Genomic DNA, 18,775 nt, shown 5'->3' with positions numbered 1-18,775 from the left:
GATGGGGGCAGGGAAATTATGATGCTGTGAGGCATGACTTAGGATGTGTGGCCTGGAAAAGTAAGCTTCAAGGCAAGGGTGTAATTGATATGTGGAGCTTGTTCAAGGAGCAACTAGTGAGTGTCCTTGATAAGTATGTGCCCGTCAGGCAGGGAGGAAAGGGTCGTGTGAGGGAGCCTTGGTTTAATAAGGAATTGGAATCCCTTGTTAAATGGAAGAGGGCGGCCTATGTAAAGATGAGGCGTGAAGGTTCAATTGGGGCGATTGAGAGTTATAAGGTAGCCAGGAAGGACCTGAAGAGAGAGCTAAGAGCAGCAAGGAGGGGACATGAAAAGTCCTTAGTTGGTAGGATTAGGGAAAACCCTAAGGCTTTCTATAGGTATGTCCGGAATAAAAGAATGACTAGGGTAGGAATAGGTCCAGTCAAGGATAGTAGTGGGAAGTTGCGTGTGGAGGCTGAAGAGATTGGGGAGACACTGAATGAATACTTTTCGTCAGTATTCAATCAGGAACAGGACATTGTTGTCAATGTGAGTACTGAGTCACAATTAAGTAGAATGGATAGCTTTGAGGTATGTAGAGAAGAGGTGTTGGAAATTCTGGAAAGGATGAAAATAGATAAGTCCCCTGGGCCTGATGGCATTTATCCTAGGATTCTCTGGGAAGCAAGGGAAGAGATTGCAGAGCCATTGGCCTTGATTTTTATGTCCTCGTTGTCTACAGGAGTAGTGCCAGAAGATTGGAGGCTAGCAAATGTGGTTCCCTTGTTCAAGAAGGGGAGTAGGGATAACCTAGTAACTATAGGCCGGTGAGTCTCACTTCTGTTGTGGGCAAAATCTTAGAGAATTGTAAGGGATAGGATTTATGAACATCTGGATAGGAATAATGTGATCAAGGATAGTCAGCATGGTTTTGTGAAGGGCAGGTCGTGCCTCACAAACCTTATTGAATTCTTTGAGAAAGTGACTAAGGAGGTGGACGAGGGGAAAGCAGTAGATGTGGTGTATATGGATTTTAGTAAGGCGTTTGATAAGGTTCCCCATGGTAGACTACTGCAAAAAATACGGAGGTATGGCATTGAGGGTGAGTTGGAGGTTTGGATTAGGAATTGGCTGGCTGGAAGAAGACAGAGGGTAGTAGTTGATGGCAAATGTTCATCTTGGAGTGCCGTCACTAGCGGTGTTCCGCACGGATCTGTTTTGGGACCATTGCTGTTTGTCATTTTTATAAATGACCTGGAGGAGGGGTTAGAAGGTTGGGTGAGTAAGTTTGCGGATGATACGAAAGTTGGAGGAGTTGTAGACAGAGGAAGGATGTGGCAGGTTACAGCGGGATATAGATAAGCTGCAGAACTGGGCAGAAAGGTGGCAAATGGAGTTCAATGCAGCTAAGTGTGAGGTGATTCACTTTGGTAAGTGTAATAAAAAGATGGGGTACTGGGCTAACGGTCGGATACTTGGTAGTGTGGATGAGCAGAGGGATCTTGGTGTCCATGTACACAGATCTTTGAAAGTTGCCACCCAGGTAAATAGTGCGGTGAAGAAGGCATATGACGTACTGGCTTTTATTGGTAGAGGAATTGAGTTCCGGAGTACTGAGGTCATGTTGCAGTTGTATAAGACTCTGGTGCGGCCACATCTGGAGTATTGTGTGCAGTTTTGGTCGCCATACTATAGGAAGGATGTGGAGGCACTGGAACGGGTGCAGAGGAGGTTTACCAGGATGTTGCCTGGTATGGTAGAAAGGTCGTATGAGGAAAGGCTGAGGCACTTGGAGTTGTTTTCATTGGAGAAAAGAAGGTTTAGGGGTGACTTGATAGAGGTGTATATGATGATTAGGGGTTTAGGTAGGGTCGACAGTGAGAATCTTTTTCCATGTATGGAGTCAGCTATTACAAGGGGGCATAGCTTTAAATTAAGGGGGGGGGTAGGTATAGGACAGATGTTAGGGGTAGGTTCTTTACTCAGCGAGTCGGGAGTTCATGGAATGCCCTGCCAGTAGCAGTGGTGGACTCTCCCTCATTATGGGCATTTAAGCGGGCATTGGATAGGCATATGGAGGATAGTGGACTAGTGTAGGTTAGGTGGGCTTGGATCGGCGCAACATCGAGGGCCGAAGGGCCTGTACTGCGCTGTATTGTTCTATGTTCTATGTTCATTCAGTGTAGGTATACCCACAATGCTGTCAGGAAGGGAGTTCAAAATGCTTGTTTGTTCGCTGTGTTTGAGTCAGTAGATGTGGGGGATTTGTTTGTGTCCTGCCTGATACAGAATCTTTACAATTATGGAAGGGTTTGGTAGAGTAGATTTGGAGAAACCTTTTCTACCCTAGCATAAAATTACAAGAAGGCCAGTACACAGATCAAATAGAGTTTAGGAGGAATGGAGCCTGGAATGTTTGAAATAGATAGCATTAACACTGTGAAGGGGAAGCTTGATGCAGTGACAGAAGGTTTGTGTTGAATACAGGTGCTGGCATATGACTAATGGCCTGTTTTGGGCAGTACATTTCCTTCCACCTCCTCTCCCCCCCCCCCCCCCCCCCCCCCCCCCCCCCCAAGTTCATTTGTGGGTGTCCGCACAATTGCAAAGCCAGCATTTATTGCCCATTTCTAATCGTCCCTAAGTAGGAGGTGGCTGACTGCCACCATGAAAAAAACTGAATACCTTGCTAGACCTATCAGAGGGCACCTAAGAGTCAACTACATTTACTGTGGAGAAAGCGAGGACTGTAGATGCTGGAGATCAGAGTTGTGTGTGGTGCTGGAAAAGCACAGCAGGTCAGGCAGCATCCGAGGAGAGGAGAATCGATGTTTCAGACCTACGTTTACTGTAGGTCTGGAGTAATGTAGACCATTCCAGGCAAGGACATAAATTTCCTTTGAACCAGATAAGTTTTTAATAACATTCCAATAGTTTAATGGTCAGCTTTGTTTTGCAGAACTTATTTATTTAACTGCATGTGAGCTATCAGCTGTTGTGATGGGATTTTAATTCATGTCTTCAATATCTGCTGCTATTGCTGCTAGAGTATAAACATCTCCTATTCTCCACCCAAGCACTTCATAGGTTTGTTTCTTTTAGATTTATTCCCCCCTATCCATGTTCTGCCCTGATTTGAATCATCTTCGAATATTTTTCCACTTGTTAGGAATTGCTCAAGATCTAAACTGCCAAATTTTGTTTTTTTATGGGTGCTGCCTATCCTGTTGAACACAGTTTTTATTTTATCCTTACTGCATTGCTATTTGTTTTGCTAGTAATCAACTTTTCAAGAGCAAAATTTTTGTTCTATAAATTTAAAGTTCTTGCTTCAATGAGTGCTTTATTACTTGTTTGAAAGGTGTGTGATTGCCCACTGTATTGGAAAGCACCATTGTTTGGTGCAGCTGGTGGAGAAAGGACAGGACACGTCTCTGTTCACAAGTTCATCGCAATGTGGAGAAAGTAAGCATTTTGTTCTTTTGTGTTATTTCATTCTAAGTCACACCTTTTAGTATAAGATTTGTTGTTTTGTTTTATTGAAGAAACTTGTGTTCAGGTTTGAATATATTTGGTGGTGGTGGAGGGGTGTGGGATGAGGTTTATTGGAGAGATTACACAAGATGCCATCGTCATATTTGTGCTGTACGTTTGTTTAAATTTGTAATTAATTGCAACAAGGGACTTCAGAACAAACAAAACTGCTTTTATAAATTAGTTTTTTTTTCATGCAACAGCAGATATAAGCATGGAGCCCCCTTGTGAAATGCAGGCACTGAACTTGCAATTTTTTAGATTAGATTAGATTCACTACAGTGTGGAAACAGGCCCTTCGGCCCAACAAGTCCACACCGACCCTCCAAAGAGTAACCCACCCCCCTCTGACTAATGCACCTAACAACAATGGACAGTTTAGCATTGCCAATTCACCTGAACTGCACATCTTTGGAAAATGTGGGAGGAAATCTGAGTACTCGGAGGAAACCCATGCAGACACAGGGAGAATGTGCAAACTCCATACAGACAGTCACCCAAGGCTGGAATTGACCCTGGGACCCTGGCGCTGTGAGGCAACAGTGCTAACTACTGTGCTGCCCCAATTTTTTTAACATTCCCTACAGTATGGAAATAGGCCCTTTGGCCCAACAAGTCCACACCAACCCTGCGAAGAGTAACCCACCCAGACCCATTTCCCTCTGAATACTATGGGCAATTTGGCTTTGCCAATCTACCTGACCTACATATCTTTGGACGGTGGGAGGAAACCGGAGCACTCTGAGGAAACCCACGCAGACAGTGGGAGAATGTACAAACTCCACACAGACAGTTGTCCGAGACCCGTTGAAACTTAAAATTTCAAAAGTGAAGTCAAATGAGAATTTTTAAAGGGTAATTTCGTCTTAAACTCTGTGGAAGTTTGGATATTTAAAATTACACCACAAAAAGGTCTAAAAGGCTTTTAAAAAAAGCCTTTTCAGAAAAGTGGTCTCTTGTATTGAATCCCAAGTCCTACTATTAGAGTCTTGCTAATGAAATTAATGGAAATAATTTGCTAGCAAGATCTTGTGTTTTAAGACTTTTATAAGAGCAAACCAGCTAAAATCAACAGATTAAGCATTAGTGAATTTGTTGCTTAGTAAGTATAGAAAAGGTACTAAAGATGCATTAACTCATTAACACAACAGAATCTCCATACCTTGTATGTTACACCACAGGCAGCAGATTTGTAGCTTCATAAATAAAGCCCCAAAGCCCTGCTGCTTTCCAACAGAATCTCACCCTCTCTGTTCCACCAGAAGTGTCTTCTGCTATCTCTTTGAAAACCCTTTCAGTGAATCCACTAAGTAACACTGACTAAACTTAAAGTGGCAAAGTACCCTCTGAACACTTGGAAGCTTTTTAGGTGAAAGCTGCAAAGGATTTCTGTTGGTTTAGAGACTGGCAGTTTTTTTAAAAAACACTTTTACTGGGGTGTTTTAAACCTGGATTAAAAATTAATTATAAAATATTGAACTTTTGAGGGTGAAGCCTTTTAATAAGGGAGTGATCATTCAAGACTGCATAAGGAGAAATTTTTTTCGCAACAAGAATTGTCAAGTTTTAGAATTTTCCAACTCTGAGCTGCAGCTGCTTCATTTGTGGACTATATTTAAGGCTGAGATGTGCAGATATTTGGGCCCAGGGACTTGGAGTATGGAGAGCATGCAGTAAAGTAGATTTGAAGCCTAACAATCAGCCATGAATGTAGATAGCAAGTAGACTTGACAGGTGTTCTGGTCAATTCCAACAACCATCTCTTGTATGTTATCGAAAAGCTTGATATGTTAATATATGAAAGACTTTCTCCCCTTTTAAAAGTTTTCGTGCAGAAAGTTTTCCAAATATCAAATTGGATTTAATATTGCTTGTTTTTTTGCTTACTCCAATTATTTCTCATAAACCATTTCAGATTAGATAAATGGATCTTTTACTGCCACAGATTAAAATGTAATATTTGGTTTTTAATTAAGCAACCCAATCATTCACGCTCCTTGTGTGGTGAAATAAGATTCTTCTGCTTTCTTGGAGTTCCTTTAACATTATCAGTTTTTCATTACCTTTTAGCAGGATCCATTCCTGTGTCCCTCCATTTAGCAAGTGTCTTCGATCTATTCAACCCATTTTATTTGCATCCTAGCCGTAATCGCCATATATACTCAAGTAAAAGTCAATCTCCTGTGAAGTTGAGCCACTATTTTTGCCAAAAATTCTAGAATTTTCAATTTTTCTCACAAAAGTTGACCCTTGTTCTTCGCAGATGATAGATTAGCATTTGTCAGTCAAGATAAATGTTATGTTGAAAAAAGAACTTTTTTTTTTTAGTATTGCTGTGCTTTGAAGTACAACTCACGCCAATGTTAGGCTACGGATTTCTTAAGTTCATTATCGAACGAGCACGGCAATTAACATAATTAGTGTGATACAAAGTTTATCACACCGCTATTTCCTATATAAGATAGGCCTACACGCATTTACTTCACTATAATTACTGTACAGCTGTTGAAGATTTTTCATGGCCACAATAATCGGTGAAACTGAGACCATACCACAACCCAAAGGACTAGCCACGTTACCATACATCAAGAACATTTCTGAATGACAGCCAGACTACTGCGACCACTAGGACTCATAACAGCACACAAACCAACAGCCACTCTCCGACAACAACTCACCAGAACAAAGGACCCAATACCCAGCATGAGCAAAACCAACGTAGTATACAAAATCGCATGCAAGGACTGCAACAAACACTACATAGGACAAACAGGAAGACCGCTAACGATCTGTATCCATGAACACCATCTAGCCACGAAACGACATGACCAGCTATCCTGAGGAGCCACACATGCGGATGACAAGCAACATGAGCTCGACTGGGACAACACTACTATTATAGGACAAGCCAAACAGAGAACAGCCAGGGAATTCCTAGAGGCATGGCACTCATCCACAGATTCGATCAACAAACACACCAACCTGGACCCAATATACTGGCCACTGCAGCGGACAGCTGGAACTGACAACCGGAAGCGGCAGAGACAAACCACTATAAATGCCAGAGGAAACATCACAGGAGCGCTTCACAGGAGGCTCCCAAGCACTGAGGATGTCACCTAGACAGGGGACGAAACTTCTGCAACACAAATTCCCAGCTCGGCGAACAGAACCACAACAACGAGCACCCGAGCTACAAATCTTCTCTCAGACTTTGAACTATGAGAGTCAAATGCCTGATAACTCTTTTTTTAAAATAAAAAATAAGGCCTTAAAATTTTAGTTTGATAAGCTAAAACAACAGTAGATGAGAGAAAACTGAGGAAAATGGGAAGAATTTGGCACAAATGTTTAAGATGCATCAAGTTAGAGTCAGGTGACAACCTCCCTTGTGTTCAGTCAGTTCTATTGTAGCACATGTGGAATTACCATAATTTTGTTTTTTTTTCCTTTATTCATTTAGAAATCAATTGGGCTTCTGCTGCTGATAAGGTGTTTTGGACTATAGCATGAATTTCAGCCTCTCAAAAGTAATGATAGTTGACCCCATAAATTTAACCGTTAAGTCTTAAATGTGATTTTTTACATGAATATATACAGTACGACAGGAACATTTTATTGACTTAGTTTTTAAGTTCTGGGGGAACTGAATAGGCCTGGCAGTGACTGGAGTGGGAAACAAATTTTCTTTCAAGTCCAAAATGACCCTCCTTTAAATTTAATCGAATTGGATTCAAAACACTTAACTCTGTTTCTCTCTCCACAGATGCTGCTAAACTTGCTGACTTTCCCAGCACTTCCTGTTTTTATTTTGGACTTGCAGCATCTGCAGTATTTTGCTTTTATTTGAGTGTTTTATTGAGCAGGCAGCCCTTTTGCTTCAGCTGAAAGTGAATATGCTAAAAGTTCACAACCATTTTAGTTTTTCAATCGTGGCCCTAATGTAATAAACTAAAGCAATAACAACAGGTTGGAAGATACAGAATTAGATATTATATGCATAAGTGTAGTCTGGAACGCCGCCCAATGATTGGTCGGCACGGTGGCACAGTGATTAGCACTGCTGCCTCACAGCACCAGAGACCCGGGTTCAATTCCCACCTCAAGCGACTGACTGTGTGGAGTTTGCACATTCTCCCCGTGTCTGCGTGGGTTTCCTCCGGGTACTCCGGTTTCCTCCCACAGTCCAAAGATGTGCAGGTCAGGTGAATTGGCCATGCTAAATTGCCCGTAGTGTTAGGTGAAGAGGTAAATGTAGGGGAATGGGTCTGGATGGGTTGCGCTTCGGCGGGTCGGTGTGGACTTGTTGGGCCGAAGGGCCTGTTTCCACACTGTAATCTAATCTAATCGAGATGCAACTAACTAAGTCTCAATAATTCTGGTTGTAATCATAGGTTGGTACTTAGAGCATTTTTAAAATTGATTATCATCAGTAAGGGTGAAAGATTGAGTTCTAGGTATTTTCTAATCAACCTACTACAAAGACATTATTACACATCTCTGAAACAGGTAGGACTTGAACATAGGGCTATTAGTCCAGTGACAGAGACACTACCACTGCTCCACGAGTGTCCCTGTTTTTGTTTTTAATAAACTATAGCAGGGGAAACTCACTGGTCTAATTGATCTTTACCCACACACACTCTTGCTTAAATGATTTCCAGATCTGTAGTTGGGAAGTCAACTGATTTGCTTCATTAGACTGTGTGGTGTGAAATGTAATTTAGAAAACTCCCACAGATTGGAAATAAATGTGTGTCTTTTATAAATTATAGGATCTTGCAAAACTGCCATGATGATGCATCTAAATTCCTATGTCTTCTGGCAAAGCCTGGATGTAGTTACTTAGAGCAAGAGGACTTCATACCATTGATACAGGTGCTGCATTTTATTTAAAACGTTTTTGTTTTCTCCCTTGAGCACTTTTAGGACTGTTACCAATGCTCATTTACATAATACAGAAACTGTGAGGCTTAATTAGAGTGTGTCAAGTCCATCCTTTGGAATGGTAACCAGAATATTGTGGAACACAGGTGTTGCTTTGGAATTTTGTAGGAAACAATGTATTAATCTTTTTTTTAAAGCATGTCTTTTAAAATAAGATTTGGAATGCATTTATTTTAAGTTAACTAAGAGTGATCAGAAGGTGAAGACAAATAGGAAGGGAGCATTAACTAGAAGGTTCTGCCCCCTGTTAATATTTTACAATTCACATATTTTAAAGCAGAATAAATTGTCATTTGCTGGTCATACCAAACTTGTTAATATAGCAAAAATAGCATTCCAAGAGATTAGCAAATAAACTCCAAATGTCAGATTTTAAGACTGATGTATATTTAAATAGAAACACAGAAAATGTTTTCAATAAATGTGAAAAGGAATTAGGTTGTTCTTTGATTGAGGAACAGATAGTACTGGCAGCTCAATCTTGATTTTACATACCATAGGAAGAATAGAAAGGGAAGCTAGACAGGAGAGGGAATGGCCTTTTTGATTAAGGAAAGTATTACTACTGTAATTTAGAGAGGATATATCTGAGCGATTGTCTGGTGAAAATATTATGGGTTGAAATAAGAAAGGGAAGTTCACCTTGATGGGATTGTACTATAAATCCACAAATAGTCAGAGGGAAATTGAGGAAAAAATATGTAAAGAGATCACACATATTTAAGAATAATAAGGCTGTAATAATAGGGTATTTTAATTTTCCAGACATTGACTGGTGGTAAGGATTTGGTTGATGAGGAATTTGTGTTCAAGAAAATTTTCTTGATGAATATGTACACTTTCCTACAAGAGAAGGAGCAAAACTTGATCATCTCAGAAATAAGGCAGGGAATGTGACTGAAATGTTAATAAGGGAACACTTTGGGGTTAATAATTCTAATAGTTTTTAAAATAGTTATGGAACTGGATAAGCCTTCCATAAAAGATCAAGTTCTTAATTGGAGTAAGGCAAATGTTATCATGGTAAAAGACACAAACGTTCGACAGTTGATTGAGGTAGATTGTTCTCAGGTGAAGGGATGACTGACAAGTAGGAGGCTTTCAAAACTGAGATAACTAGCTCAGAGGCATTATGTTCCTTTTTAGATAAGGCTGGTAAGAATAGGGAGCAATGGATGAATAAAGATGTGAGGTTCTAATCAAGAATAAAACAATCCTGTGTAGACAACTGGAATATAATGAATCTTTTGTGTAAAGCATGTAGGGACGTTCTTAAGAAGGAAATCAAGAAGGCAAAGAGGGGATATCCGAGAGCTTTGGCAGGTAATGTTAAAGGTAATCCAAAGAGATTCTGTAAATACATTTAGAGCAAAAGAGCACCTAGAGAGTGACTAGGGACCCTTTAAGATCAACAAGGTTGGCTTTTTAGAATCATAGAAACCCTACAGTGTGGAAACAGGCCATTTGGCCCAACAAGTCCACACCGACCCTCAGAGTATCCCACCCAATCCCATTCCACTACCCTATATTCCTCTAGCTTACACATTTCTGAACACAATGGGCAATTTAGCATGACCAATTCACCTAATGTGGACTTCTTTGGACAGTGGGAGGAAACTGGAGCATCCAGAGGAAACCCATGCAGATGCGGGGAGAATGTACAAATACCACACACAGTAGCCCCAGGCTGGAATCGAACCTGGGTCCCTGGCTGTGAGGCAGCAGTGCTAACCACTGAGCCACCATGAAGTCTGAATTGAACCCCAGGAGATGGGCGAAGTATTAAATTAATATTACATCAAAGTTTACTGTTGAGAAAGAAAAGAAGGCTAGAGAACTTGGTGGGGAAATAAATATTGATGTTGTGAAAACATTTCACATTATAGAAGAGGAAGTGCTGGAGGTCTTATGAAACAAAGGTGAATAAATCTACAGGACCTGATCAAGTGGATCCCAGATCATTGTGAGAAGTTAGAGAGGAAAATGTGGGGCCCCTTGTAAAAATACTGATTATTGTCTATAACCAAAAGTGAGGTGCTGGAGGGCAAGTCAATTCTATAAATGATTTGGATGTGAACATAGGAGGTATAGCTAGTAAGTTTGCAGATGACACCAAAGTTTGTTGTGTAGTGGACAGTGAAGAAGGTTACCTCCATAGTACAATGGGATCTTAATCAGATGGGCCAATGGGTTGAGGAGTGGCAGGTGGAGTTTAATTTAGATAAATGTGAGGCGTTGTATTTTGGGAAAGCAAATCAGAGCAGGACTTAGACACTTAATAGTCAGACCCTGGGTAGTGTTGCTGAACAAGGAGACCTTGGAGTGCAGGTTCATAGTTCCTTGAAAGTAGAGCCTCAGGCAGATGGGGTAGTGAAGAAGGTGTTTGATATGGTTTCCTTTATTGGTCAGAGTATTGAGTATAGGAGTTGGGAGGTCATGTTGCGGCTGTACGTGACATTGTTTCGGCCACTTTTGGAATATTACGTACAGTTCTGGTCCCCTTCCTATTGGAAGGATGTTGTGAAACTTGAAAGGGTTCAGAAAAGACTTACAAGGATGTTGCCAGGGTTGGAAGATTTGAGCTATAGGGAGAGGCTGACTCAGCTGAGGCTGTTTTTCCTGGAGCATTAGAGGCTGAGGGGTGACCTTATAGAGGTTTATAAAATCATGAGGGGCATGGATAGGATATATTTTCCCTGGGGTGGGGGAGTCCAGAACTAGAGGGCTTAGGTTTAGGGTGAGGGGGGAAAGATATAAAAGGGACCCAAGGGGCAACGTTTTTTTACGCAGAGGGTGGTGTGTGTATGGAATGAGCTGCCAGAGGAAGTGGAGGAGGCTGGTACAATTGCAACATTTAAAAGGTATTTGGATGGGTATATGAATAGGAAGAGTTTGGAGGGATATGGGCTGAGTGCTGGCAGGTGGGACTAGATTGGGTTAGGCTATCTGGTTGGCATGGACAAGTTGGACCAAAGCGTCTGTTTCTATGCTGTACATCTCTGACTCTAAATAGCCTGGAAACTATAGATCTGTGAGTGTGACATTGGTGGTAAGTAAGTTGATGATTCTGAAAGATAAGGTTTGCATGATTTGGAGTGGCAAGGAATGATTAAGAATGATCAGTATGGTTTTGTGTGATGGGAATTGTTTCTCAAACTTGGTTTTTTTTAAGTAACCAAGAGAATGAATGAGGGCAGAGTGGTTGATGTTGTTCACTTGGACTTTAAAATCTTTTGGTAAGGTTCCACATGATGGTCTAATTAGTAAAGTTAGATCACTTGCGTTTCAGTGTGAGATTGCCAGTTGGATACAAAATTGACTTTATGGTTGGAGACGGAGGGTGATGTTGGAGGGTAGTTTTCCAGTCTGGAGGCCTATGACCGGCAGTGTTCCTCAGGAATTGCTCCTGGATCAACTTTTCTTTTGTCATTTTGTATAAATTATTTGGATAAGTATATACGAGGCATGGTTAGTAAGTTTGCAGATGACACCAGATAAGTTTGCAGGTGGTGGTGGTGTAGTGGACAGTGAAGAAAGTTATCCAAAGAAATTTGACCACTTGTGTCAATGAGCTGAAGAGTGGCAAGTGCAGCTTAATTTGGATAAATGCGAGGTATTGCATTTTGGTAAAACAAAGGAAGGCAGGAATTTATACAATTAATGGTAGGGCCCTGGGTAGGGTTGGAGGGCTGTGCTTGAGGGGCTCCGGTACATTGTTCTTTGAAACTTGCATCTCATGTAGACATTGTAGTTAAGAAGGTGTTTAACCTTTGGCCAGAAAGAAATCCTCTTCACCTCTATTTTAAATGAGATTATGCCCTCTGGTCCTAAACTTTCCGAAAAGGAAAATCCACCACTCTGCATCTACACTGTCAAGCATTGAAGAATCTTGTATGTTTCAATAGGATCGCTTCTCATTTCTTCTGAATTCCAATTAGTTTAGAAAAGCCCTTCATACCCATTTTCGATGAAGTGAACTTTCTCTGGACAGTTTGCAATACCAGCATCTCTCTTTGGGTAAGGGGATCAAAGATGTTCACAGTATTCCAGCTGTGGTCTGGCTATTGTCTTGTATAGTATTAGTGAGCGTTCTCACTTTTCATTTCACTTTCTTTAAAATAAAGGCCAACTTTCCATTGCCCTTCCCTCTTACCTACTGAACTTAGATGTGAGTTGTATATTATTTGTGTAATGTACCCCATATCCTCCTGCGCTACTGTTTTTTTGTCTCTTCACATTTTAAATAACATTCAGTTCTTCTTCCTGCCAAAATGTCTAGCCTCACATTTTCCTCTTACCTCAATTCTTTGTTCTATTTCTATCAACATCCACCAAGCCTTTCCCCCATTCTGTGTTTCATGTATAGAATAGCCCCTGGCATGTTACTGATTTGTTTTGGGGGTATTTCACTGCAAATACACAACACACCACAGGAAATCTTATCTCAACAAATCTGTGCATTTGTTTTAACTGATGTGAACCTAAAATTCAGAGTCATTGAACAAAAGTAACTAAAAATGTGCAACACAATAGCACAAAGATTTTTCACAAAGTCATTAAAAAGTGCCTTTGCTTTTGTTGTTTCTCAAAAATAAAAATACCCAATATTCTCTTTCATTAACAAGCCCTGGAATCTACAATACTTTTTTTTTAAAAATGTGGCTGCATTTGTTCTTTCGTCCATTTGTAAATTGTTTATCCCATTTTTTTGGCACATAGCACCATCGACATCTAATTTTAAAAAAAAGCTATCAAATCATAGTTGATGGGAAGACTGTAAAAAGTTATTTCAGTCAAGTAATTAATTCTGGCATTTGGTCTTTCTTTTTGCATCATGAGCTGGTGACATTTGATCTGACTCTTTTGATAAATGAAATAAAAATCCGTTCAGAGTGAAATCAATTTCTTCTGGTAACCCTTAAAGCATTGATTTATGTGTTCTATATATTACTTCATTCAAGGTGGTTAGGTTTCTGAGCAGAGCCTCACCTTCCCACTTAAAATGCATGGAAACAGTTTATAAGTAAACATACCATCTTAATCAGTGCAGCTTTCAAGGTCAGCTTTTTTTCCCTTGGCAGTTTTTCTCGTAGAAAAGTTCAGTTTAGCAACTTTTCAGGATTGGAGAAATAAAAGAACATGCAGTTCTTTGCTGCAATATAATAAGAATTGAGAAATCAACTTTTGACTGGTGGACGACAAATTTATTTTGTGGGACAGAAGTAGTTTTGACTGGGCTCAACACCAAATTACCTTTTGAGTTTGAGTTAGAAAATAAACCATCCATATCAGCAAAGAATATTTTAGAATACTTAAATTTGCATTCATAATGTACTTTATGATCTGTCTATTTAGTACCCATGTTATATTAGTTGAGTTCTTTCAATGCATCAGGACACATCTAATTTATAAATGCAGACATTGCAGAAGTGGTGATTTACTACTCTAGTGCAGCAGTCTATTTTTTGGATTAGATGCAGAGCAGTATTCAAATGAATTAGGAAAATTAGGTAATGGATAACAGTGCCACCATTGTGATATTCCTTTGGAATGTTGCTGATTAAATATTGTTTCTGTGTTCACTATCCCTGAATCTTTCTTGGAGTTTCTCTTCTATTTGCTTCTACTAGCCTCATCCTTAAGGTGATAATACCACCACAGCTAAGTTTTTTCCCAAAGCCTTCATGGTGCTGAACAGACTGTTCTGCTGTTTGAGAATGAGATGGATTACTTCAATCTTGTTTTATGATGCCTTCAAATTAAAAAGTAAAAGCTAAACTCTTTTTCATTGAGTGCCCTGTCTACCAATGTTCTGCTGTTTCCAAATGGTTTGCATAAAGAAACAGTGAGCTATAAATCGTTAAAGTAATCGTGCCCATACTACCCTGTATCTTTGTATCACTGTGCATCAATTGAATCCAATTTCCAAAAGTTGGGACCTGACAATCCCTCCAAAACTTTTCAATTACTTTTACTTTTTCTATTTCCTCTGACAGATTCATTTCAATTGTTGCAAATAATTTCAATTCTCTAAACAATGTAGTAAAGTACTTTTTAGAGGAGCTGTTCAAAAGTGAAATGCCGATGAAAGTATAGAAACAAATGAGTTTGATGTTATGTTCTTGGTTCTTCACTCTCTACCTTCACAATGTTCTTGAATACATCTGTCTACTTGTTGTTTTATTTGTCATGTGAACTTATTGGGACATTTTCTAAATGGCTTACTTTGAATCATTTATATAAAACGGAAACAGGATATATCAATTTTAAAATGATTGTCGGTTAATATTTAAGTATATAAGTAATTAAACATCTTTATCCTTTTTCCAATAAGATTTTAACCAACAAAAAAGGCAATCGCTTTACCAAAATGACATCTTCCCTTTTCAGATGGTTTGAGGTCATATTTCAACCTCATTGATTTCAGCTAGAAATAAGAAAGGGATGGTCACCTTATTGGGATTGTGGTATAGGCCCTCCAATAGTTAGTAGGAAATTGAGAAGCAAATCTGTAAGAATAATAGGGTTGTAAAGGTAGGGGAATGTAACTTTCCAAACGAAGACTGGACCTGTCATTGAGTTAAGGGCTTGCATGGAGAGGAATTTGTGTCTACAAGAATTTTTTTTTATCAATAGGCAGATGTGCCTCCTAGTGAAAGAGCAAAACTTGACTATCTTTTGGGGAAATAAGGCAGGGGAAGTGAGGGAGGCATCAGTGAGGGATGGAAAAGAATAGACCTAATTTAAAAGTTATAAGTTCTAAATTGGATTAAGGCCAATTTTGACAGTGTTAAGCAGGAGCTTTCAAAAGTTGACTGGGGGAGGTGGTTCAAGGTAAAGGGACAGTTGGAAAGTGGGAAGCCTTCAAAAATGAGAACTTTAGAGACCGTATGTTCCTATTATTGCAATGGGTAAGGCTGGTTGATGTAGGAAATGCTGGGTGACTAGAGATATTGAAGCTCTGGTCAAGAAAAAGAAAGAGATGTATGTCTGGTAAAGACCGCTTGGGATCAAGTGAATCCCAAGAGGAGCAAATGGGCTGTAGGGGCATTCTTAACCGGAAATCAGGAGGATAAAATGGAGACGTGAAGTATTTTGGCAAATAGGTTTAAGGAGAATCCATAGAAATTTTGTACATCTCAGGGCAAGAGAGTAACTGGGGGGGGGGAAACCTAGAAGATCAATGTAGCTGTCTATGTGTGGAATCACAGGAGATGGGTGAGTGTTTTAAAAAATTCTCAAGGTCAGGTTCGTAGGAGAGTAGTCTGACACAGAACAAACGACCAAGAGGCGAGTCTGCTAGAATATGAGCATTTTATTCCCCGCAGCGTCGCCACAACCAGGTCTCATACTTACAACGGGTCTGGCTTATACTCACTCTACATGTTACCGGAACTGGGAGCCGTCAGTTCTCGTAGAGCGGTTGCCAACAACCCACGCTCGGCGGTTAAACGTAACCCCGGAGCAGACTCCCGGGTCTGGCTTATACTCACTCTACATGTTACCGGAACTGGGAGCCGTCAGTTCTCGTAGAGCGGTTGCCAACAACCCACGCTCGGCGGTTAAACGTAACCCCGGAGCAGACTCACCGAACTGGAGACTTTTCCAGCTGATATACTCTTTTCCAGATATAAACATTCATGTGAACAGCAGAGCAAGGCTAAAAAACACATTCCATTCTGGTTACATACAGATAAGAAGATTCACACGGGGAGGTGTGTAATAAGATTCACACGGGACTAAGCAACACCTCCATTCCGGTTAGATTCACACATGTATTGGGACACAATTTTAACCCTTTCACCACAGTGAGGTACTAAACAAATATTTTGCGTTCCTATTTACTGTGAAGGACACTAAGCTAGGGAACTTGAGGAAATAAATAGTAGTGTCCTGAAAAGTGCCCATATTACTGAAGAGGCATAAAAGTAGGTAAATCCCTAGGAGCTGATCACGTGTATCCCAGAACATTCTGGGAAGTTTGGGAAAGGATTGCTGGGCCTCTTGCTGAGATATTTGTATCATCAACAGCCAGTTGAGGTGCCAGGAGACTGGAGAGTAGCTAACGTAGTGCCATTATTTAAGAAAGATGATAAAGAAACGCCAGGGACCTATAAGACCACACCAGTGGTGAGTAAGTTGTCGGAGGGGATTCTGAGGGACAAGATTTACATGCATTTGGAAAGGCAAGGACTGATGAGGGATAGTCCACATGACTTTGTGTGTGGGGAATCGTGTCTCACTAACTTGATTGAGTTTTTTGAAGCGGTGACAAAGAAGATTGTTGAAGGAGTGGCAAATGGAGTTTAATTTAGATAAATGTGAGGTTTTGCATTTTGGTAAGGCAAACTAGGACAGGAATTCCACACTTAATGGTCGGGCCCTGGGGTGTATTGTCGAACAGAGAAACCTAGGGGTGCTGGTGCATAGTCCCTTGAAAGTCATTGGTAGACAGGGTGGTGAAGAAGGCATTTTGCATGTTTGCCTTCATTGTTCAATGCATTGAGTATAGGTGTTGAGACGTTATGTTGGGCTTTACAGGGCTTTCGTGAGGCCACTTTTTAGAATACTGCATTCGATCTTGGTCTCCTTGCTACAAGAAAGATGTTGCGAAACTTGAAAGTGTTCAGAAAAAGATTTTCAAGGATGTTGCCAGGCTTGAGTTTAGAGGAGAGGCCAAATAGGCTAGAGTTTTCCATGGAGTTGTGGAGGCTGAGAGGTGACCTTTATAGAAGTGTATAAAATCATGCCTCACCCGGTTAGAATCCAACAGGTTTAGTTGGAAGCACTAGACTTTGGAGCACTACTTCTTCATCAGGTGGTTGTAGAGTACACAACTGTTAAACGCAATTTATAGCAAAAGTTCGTAGTGTGATATAGCTGAAATTATACATTGAAAAATACTTTGATTGGTTAAGTGTCTCAGCTGTTAAAGTGACCATGTTAGTTTCACTTCTTTCATATGTAAATCACAAAACTTCTTTTAAAAGTGACGTTTTCAGGTTAACTTTAACAATTGGTGTCAGCCCAGATAATATTGTTGAAGGTGTTTGCCCCCTGTGTGCTGTTGTCTGTACCATAATGTTTAGACTGACTCTAATCTAAAAAATTAGTTAACAGAACCTTGCATGGATCCATGCAGTTTTTGTGGAAAGCACAATGTAACTCTGCAAGTACAAATTCACCCCACAAGAGTGTGTGTGTGTGTGTGTGGTGTGTGTGTGTGTGTGTCCCTCCCTGTGGGTACCGAACTTGGCTATCAGCCTCTGCTCGGCCAGTTTTCACTGCTGCCTGTCCCGAAGTCCGCCTTGGAGGAAGGTCACCCGAAGATCAGAGGTCTAATGTACACCCCAATCCAACACTGGCATCTTCAAATTATAAAATCATGAGGTTCATGAATAGGGTGAAAGTCTTTTCCCCAGGGTAGGGGAGCCCAAAGCTAGAGGACATAAGTTTAAGGTGAGAGGGGAAAGATTTAAAATGGACTTGAGGGGCAACCTTTTCACGCAGGGGGTTGTACTTGTATGGATGAGCTGCCAGAGGAGATGGAAGCTGGTACAGTTACAACATTTAAAAGGTATCTGAATGGGTACATGAATAGGAAGGATTTAGAGGCATATAGACCAACTGCTGGCAAACGTGACTAGGATTGTTTAGGATACAGTCAGTTCTGCTATAACGCATGTTTCCTCAATGTAAATTGGCTTTAATGCAATTGAAGAATCTAGATCATTATTCATCGAACGTGAACTTTCCTTATCTTATTGGCGAAAATGCAATTGGCTATAATGTCTTGGATCACAGTGTATCCAAGTGTTTCTTTTTGGATTTGGTTAAACGTAGTTAAGAGAAGGCTCGACAACAGCAATTTGACCACAGAGTTAAACCTTACACAAGATTCAGTGCACTTGCACAGTGGAGAAACCTGGCCTCCAGTTCTCTTGCGCTCCAGTTATAACTGTCCCCCGTTCTTTCGGTGATCCTAATTGTACTAATATATTAGCTACAGGTCCAAATCCAGAGTCCACCACATTCAATCCTGGAATATGGAAGATCTGTTCCTTGAGGGTGGCACAGTGGTTAGCACTGCTGCTTCACCGCGCCAGAAACCCAGGTTCAATTCCTGCCTCAGGCAACTGTCTGTGCGGAGTTTGCACATTCTCCCTGTGTCTGTGTGGGTTTCCTCCAGGTGCTCCGGTTTCCTCCCACAGTCCAAAAATGTGCAGGTTAGGTGAATTGGCCATGCTAAATTGCCCATAGTGTTAGGTGAAGGGGTAAATGTAGGGGAATGGGTATGGGTGGGTTGCTCTTTG

At 40.7% G+C, this 18,775-nt stretch overlaps 1 protein-coding gene across 2 annotated transcripts in view; it reads left to right on the top strand.

The window, feature by feature from the left end:
- ppp2r3b (protein phosphatase 2, regulatory subunit B'', beta) overlaps positions 1–18,775 on the top strand; it is a 127,361-nt gene that overhangs the window by 55,228 nt on the left and 53,358 nt on the right. For both annotated transcript variants that reach the window (XM_043692333.2, XM_087988375.1), the window contains exons 3-4: positions 3,343–3,446; positions 8,291–8,393. In XM_043692333.2, the coding sequence (XP_043548268.1) occupies positions 3,343–3,446; positions 8,291–8,393 (207 nt within the window). The remainder of the gene's footprint in view (positions 1–3,342; positions 3,447–8,290; positions 8,394–18,775) is intronic.

This window comes from Chiloscyllium plagiosum, unplaced genomic scaffold (genome assembly GCF_037043375.1).
Source record: "Chiloscyllium plagiosum isolate Xiang-an unplaced genomic scaffold, Cpla_swu_hap1 HiC_scaffold_6, whole genome shotgun sequence".
In the NCBI taxonomy this organism is placed as follows: domain Eukaryota; kingdom Metazoa; phylum Chordata; class Chondrichthyes; order Orectolobiformes; family Hemiscylliidae; genus Chiloscyllium; species Chiloscyllium plagiosum.
This window is presented reverse-complemented; position numbering and strand designations above follow the sequence as displayed.